The sequence below is a fragment of the Phaseolus vulgaris genome, chromosome 11 (assembly GCF_000499845.2).
Source record: "Phaseolus vulgaris cultivar G19833 chromosome 11, P. vulgaris v2.0, whole genome shotgun sequence".
NCBI lineage: Eukaryota > Viridiplantae > Streptophyta > Magnoliopsida > Fabales > Fabaceae > Phaseolus > Phaseolus vulgaris.
Genome location: NC_023749.2, coordinates 12495130 through 12502208, shown reverse-complemented (window position 1 = coordinate 12502208; position 7079 = coordinate 12495130). Strand labels below are relative to the sequence as shown.

The 7079-nt window shown below is 34.9% G+C and overlaps 1 protein-coding gene across 1 annotated transcript; it reads left to right on the top strand.

The window, feature by feature from the left end:
• Positions 1-4737: 4737 nt before the first annotated feature.
• Positions 4738-6166, top strand: LOC137834422 (uncharacterized). Its single transcript, XM_068642482.1, has 2 exons — positions 4738-6059; positions 6160-6166. Exons 1-2 carry the CDS (start codon positions 4738-4740, stop codon positions 6164-6166), a joined length of 1329 nt encoding a protein of 442 aa, XP_068498583.1.
• Positions 6167-7079: the final 913 nt, after the last annotated feature.

Here is a 7079-nt window from a genome sequence, read left to right as displayed (position 1 = left end):
AATGGGTATTTGCAAAGAAAGAATGATTTCCTAATAAAGAAGATGTTCGCTACAAGGAAAGATTGGTTGCTATAGGCTTTGCTCAGAGGGAGGGAATTGATTATAATGAGGTATTTTCTCCTATTTTTAAACATTCCTCCATTTGAATTTTTTTAGCCTTGGTAGCATAGTTGAATTTGGAGCTAGCTCAACTCAATGTAAAGACCGCATTCCTACATGGTGATTTGAAGGAGGAAATCTATATGACTCAACCAGAAGAATACAAGGTTTCTGGTAAAGAAGATTGAGTTTGTAAACTTAGCAAGTCGTTGTACAGACTGAAACAATCTGCGAGACAGTTGTACAAACGATTTGATAAGTTCATGAAGGGTCAGAAGTACAAGAGAAGCAAATACGATCGCTGTGTATTTGCACAAACTTCAAGATGGTTCCTACAATTACTTACTCTTATATGTTGATGATATGTTGATTGCAACAAAGAGCCAAGTTGAGATTGACAGGTTAAAGGCTCAGTTGAGTAAAGAGTTTGATATGAAGGATTTTGCACTACAAAAAAAATCCCTTTTAGCAACCACCAAATTCGGTCGCTAAAAGTACTATAATCGGTCGCTAAACATATTTGCGACCGAAATAGTCACTAAATAGAGATGGAAGCGAAAATCCTAGTCTCAAAACATTTAGCGACCGAATTATAAATTGGTCGCAAATTTGCGACCAAAATATTGGTGGCTAAATTGGTCACAGAAAATTTGGTCGTCAGAATTCAGGAACCAAATTAGCGACCAAATTTTTATAAAAAAAACCGGTGGCTAAATCGGTGGCAGAAAATTTGGTCATCAAAATTCAGGAACCAAATTAGCGACCAAATATTTATAAAAAACCGGTGACTAAATCGGTGGAAGAAAATTTGGTCACCAAAATTCAGGGACCAAATTAGCAACCAAATTTTTATAAAAAAATCGGTGGCTGAAATAAAAGGTGATAGCAACCACCATTTTCGATCGCTAATGGATTAAAATAATTAATTAAAAAAAACTTGTGGTGACTGATTCGGTGACTAAATAAAAACCCCTATAGCAACAAAATTAATTTCGGTGGCTCAATATATTTTTTTTAATTAATTGCTTATCAAATTACTTCCTCCAATTCTAAGATTTTTTTTAACTAAATCACATTCGTTAAAATTAATTAAATTAATAAAAAACAATAAATTTATCAGTCTGCATTATTAATTTAAAGTTATTTATATATACATGATTAAAAGAAATATTGTATAATTTATTTCAAATATTCAACTAAAGATATTTTAAAAATAATAATCAATACTCCATTCAATTACAAAATAATCTTTTATAGAAATGCAAACATTTTTTTTCTAAAAAAAGTCTTAGAAATATAAATAGGATAGGAGGTAGTATCTTTTTTAATGATTATCTATAGTATTACGGTTATCATCAATAATGCACTCAACATAATAAAGTTAGCATAAAACATAACTAGAAAACACCATCACATGTATTCAAAGATTCCAAATATACACATAACTAGCACCAACTTGAATCAAACAATCACTAATTAACAACCATGCATACGAATAAAAAAAAATCACTAACTAACAATCACACAAGAGAAAAAAAATCACTAACTAACAACCATACATACGAAGAGAAGAATCGTTTGGATTAATTTTCGTTCCAAGTCCTTGATAAGAATATCCAAAACTAGATTAAACAAGTAGGGCTGAGGCTAAGCCTTGACATAATTTTATCCCTACAGTAAAGTCCTAATTAGTCCCACCTCTTGGGGTTCTCACACTTATAATTTATCTTTTCATACAAGACTTGTATAGCTATAAGCCAAGCGAACACCTTTCTTCACCAAAATCTTCCACAACACTTCTCTTTGTACCTGATCACAAGTTTTTCCAAGTCAATAAATTTTAAAACAATATGTGAGTCTCTTTCTTTACTTTGGAAACTTTTAATTAATCTCATAGGTAAATGCCTTCTGTTGTAATCCATAGCATAAAACCAAATTGATTATTTGCAATCCTTATTTTGTCTCTTATTCTAAGCTCAATCACATTTTCCCATAATTTCATAGTGTAACCCATTAATTTCGTGCCTAGACAGCATATGCAGTTAGTACGATTTTAAACCTTTCCTTTGTCATTAAATATAGGAACCAGAGTGTACTTCACTCATCTCACATTTTCTTAGATCGCAAAATTTCATTGAGAAATTAAAATTTAGTGAGCCAAATGAAACCTTGCTCTCTAATACGCTTCCAAACTTTCAATAGGGATGCCATTTGGACCTACAACTTTAACATTTAGACAAGGAATCATGAGAAGTTCATGTGGTAAATATTATTGACTTTAGAGTACCTTTTTGAATTTGCTAGAAGATGTAAAACTTTGGCAGTAGTTTCAAGACCATATGAAATTGTGAACTCACAATCAAATACGAGTTATAAATAGATGTACAAGTTACCATATATAAGGTTACTGAAATAGGTCAGTTGTATCAAGCAAATGACAAAATAAGTAGATAAGGCCATTCAAATTAATATTTATATTACTTTTTAGCTCAATTTGTAATTAAACTTTAATTTTCTAATTTCAATTTTGGATTTATAATTTAGTAGACTAAATTGCTTGTTTAAGGTTATAAATAGATAGCTACAATGGCACCCTAAAACTTCTTATAGCTACAAGGTTATAAACAGTTTTGTTTTACTCTGCTCCCTTGTACCTCATTTTTCATACATCTAAGATAAGTTTAGTGCTATGCCCCCAAACAACAATATACACTCACTGTTTCCACTCCCATACAACTTACTCCTGCACTCACTCCACTCCTAATATCCATCCTAACTAATAGTAGAATTGATGACAAACATAAACTGCAATGAGTTGTGTTTGTATCAGAAACAGAAGGAATTGATACCAAAGAAATTGAGTCGACATGTTTGCTGATAGCTGTCGTTTTGCTGTCAAATTAATATGATTCTAGCGTAGACTTGTCTAACACTAGAGAGATGATAGTATAATTGTGGACAAATGTCCCCAAGTCGTCTCCCAACGAATCCAATAGTAAAATCAATTGATCAGGGTTTAAAATCTATCTGCAGGCAATAAAAGTTAGCAATAACAATAAAGATAAAAAGGGGGTTTGAGATAGTTGTGCAAAAAATATAAAAGAGATTAAAATAGAAAATAAAAAGCGGTTGATCCCTAGTTCTTCCACCATTGAATTCTTCACAGGTTCTCTAAATATTAATCTTTTCTCAATCCTCCAACAGAGCTAAACCAGATTGAACATGCGCCGATTTGATTCAACTGAAACTCACCAGTAAAGCATGTGTCTACTAGTTTAATCAATACCCACTTTGTTCCATGCGTATACTCCATGGGAATGCTTACCTCCTCTCCCTTGAGTCATGCGCCCAAGAAATTAATTAGAACAATGCGAACTAACTAAGAAACCAAATTTTAAGATAAGGAAGACTCTCAATCATGCGTTCAAGTACAACCTCTCACAAAAACCAATTTTTCAGGAGATTAGACAATAAAAACAACTGCTATAGAGAATTAAAAATCGAAACTTTTATTGAAGAAAACCTCAGAACTCAATGGGGAATTACAAAAGAATCAACCAAAAAGGTTTAGCCTTCCATGCGGAGGCAAAACAAAAGAATTACTAAGAAGAAAATAAACTAAGAAAACCCTATGAAACTCTCTCTTTTCTCCTTGATGCTTGTGTCCTTTTATAGGCTTTTCTGCTCCAAGGATCTTGAGAGAATATTGTAGTTTATATTTTGTTAACCGTTTCCAAGTTTCCATCTTTCCAGAATTCTTGTATTTTGCAGAAGATTTGCTTCCAATTCTGTTTCTGAGATATTGTAGATTTTATTTTCTCTTTCTTCTCCTCAGAATTTGTTTCCTGTTTTGGTTCAAGAAGCAACTTGGACTTTTGCATATTTGGCCCATTCACAAAGGTAGATGCTTCCTCCGGATAATTTACTCTAAAAACACAAAATTAACAATAATAATAGTTAAGGCCCAAATAAACCCAATTATAAGAATATTAATTAAAACAATGGATTTATTTATTATTATAGTCCAATAATCTATGAATAAGGCTAGTGAGTGTGAATAAATATATGCTCACATGTTTGCGCATGAAGGAATTGATACCGAAGATCAAGTCAGCGATTGGCCATTTCCCAATAATCTCGGAGTAAGTGAACCTCGGCATCTCCCACGGCGTCACGATCGATTCGAACAGATTCGACGACACCTGAGCTGGTTTCGCCCTCTTTTGGATTTCTCTTTGTAGGCCTTTGGGCTGGTTTTTTGTTTCTGGCCCAATTATTGGGTTTGTATATTTTTAGCTTTCCTTTTCTTTTCCTATATGTACACTTTACACGTAATAAAAATTAGAACTTCAAGTTTTATCTCTATCTTGTTTTCCTTTCTTCTCACCTCTTCCAGAAGAAAGCAAACTCACCGCTTCCAGAAGAAAGCGCACTCACCGCTTCCAGAAGAAAGCGCACTCACCGCTTCCACATTCTTTTCTGATCCATCTTCTTTTCTTCACAGCTCATTCTTTTTCCATGAATTCATTATGGTATCAGAGCGAGCTTGTCCCACTCTGCTTCTTCGCACTCTGATTTACTTTCTTCCTTCTTAATTTTTTTTTCCTCTGCATCTTGTTCTCTGTTTCTGTTCATCAAATGGATTTGTCTCAGAACCCATCAAGTGCGTACTACTTGCATCCAGGAGAAAACCCAGGAACGATGCTCATCACAACGCAACTTGACTGTGACAATTATCACACTTGGAACAGGGCCATGAAGAGAGCTCTCCTCTCCAAGAACAAATTAAAGTTTGTGAACGAAGACCTACCTGAACCAGCACAAAATGATGGGTTGCACGAAGCGTGGGAGCGCTGCAATGTCATGGTCATATCTTGGATTACACGAACCTTAAATGCCCAAATTGCTCGAAGCACCGTTTACATAGACAATGCCAAAGATTTATGGGAAGAATTGAGAGAAAGATTCTCCAAGAGTAACCATTTTCGCATATCCGATCTCCTACAGGAAGTGAATTCAATCAAACAGGGGGAAAGAAGCATCATGGAATACTACACTGAATCCAAAATCTTGTGGGAAGAATTGGATTCTCTGCGGCCTATACCTGTTTGCACTTGTAGCAAGAAATGTTCTTGCAAACTTTCAACAGTCATTCTTGAATGGAGAGAATCAGAAATAGTCATGTGTTTTCTAAAGGATCTTGGTGAAGCGTATAACAACGTAAAAACGCAGATTCTTCTTCTTGAACCTCTTCCTAACATAAATCGTGTTTTCTCTTTGATTTTACAGCAAGAAAGGCAAGAGAAACAGTTCCATGAAACACCGATTTCAGAAACAAAGGTTCTTATCAATAACGCAAGCCAACAAACACAAAAGCCCAATTATCGAAATGGTGGTAATACTGGATGGAAGAATTATGGAAGAGGAAGAGGTAAAAACTATGGTAAGCAATGTTCATACTACAATAAAATGAATCATACAGTAGATGAATGTTATTCCAAACATGGATATCCACCGTGGATGAAACAACAGAGGAACAATTATGCAGCCAACGCAGTAGAAAGGGTGGAAGAAATTGTTGAAAAGAAATCACCTCAAGATAAGTATACTAATGATCAAATAGTGAATTCGTTGAGCACTGAACAATTGCGGAAAATAGTTGACATATTGCAATTCTCCAACGACAAAGAAAAATCAAATGGAAATGTGGATCCCTCTGTTCAAACTTCTGAGAAAGGTAATGAATCCTCTGTTCAATCTTTTGAGAAAGGTAAAGTATGTACACATTTTTGGATCTTGGACACTGGTGCCACAGACCATGTTTCATGTGATCTTACTCTTTTCCTAAGTCATCATGAGATAAAGCCAATAAGAATACGATTACCCAATAATACTCATGTTATAGCAAGACGTGCAGGAACTGTTCTTTTGTCAAGAGAATTCATGATACACAATGTCTTGTATATACCAGAATTTACTCTGAACATTCTTTCTATACATAGTCTTGCATCTTCTTTAAACTATAAACTCACTTTCTCTCGTGATACATGTGATATACAGGAAATGAGTACATCTAGGATGATTGGACAAGCTAGGATTCATAATGGTTTGTACCAAATTCAATGTGCAGCAAAGGAAAATTTTGTTCTGTCACTAGTACAAAAATAAGAAAAGAGTGCTCCTTATTTAATGCGGTTTAGCGCTTAAACGCATTCGTAAAAAATGCGGTGGCAATTTTGAAATTATTTTGATTTACAAATGTGGTTATTCAAATAGCCGCATTTGTAAATCAAAAAGCTTGATTTACAAATGCGGTTTTTACGTTTAGCCGCATTTGGAAATAGTTTTTACCCTAAAAATTTTATGCGCTCAACAGTTTCGTTCATTCTCTGTTTGCGCTCATATTTGTTCTTCGTTTTCTCTGGTTGCGAAGTTCTGCATTTTCGAAGGTACGTAACTGCATTGCCCCTCATTCTCTTGTTTCCATTGCCCCTAACAACTGCATTGAACTCCAATGGCTTTCGCTTTCCATATTGCTTTCGTTTTTAATGGGTTTCGCTCTGCATTTTGAAGGTGTATTCATTGCTTCCGCCGCTGTCGCATTTCGCTCTCGCCGTCGCTGTCGTGTTTCCTCTTCTCCCCTTCCACTCTTCACCAACAACGTGCCCCTAAAACCCCAGCTCATTCAAAAGAATATACAAATGCGGCTATTTCAAATAACTGCATTCGTAAATCGCATTTACAAATGCAGCTCTATAGCCGCATTTGTATTTCTCTGATTTACAATTGCGTGCTGATTAAATGCGGCTCTATAGCCGCATTTGTAAATGTAAAATAGTTGCATTTGATTAGCATTTTTGCGCTAGTGAGTCCATGCAGACTGAGAACCTGTTTAAACACATTAACAACATTGACGTGTGGCACTGCAGACTTGGGCATCCGTCAAGCAAAGTTCTTGAATGTTTGAGTAAGAAATATGA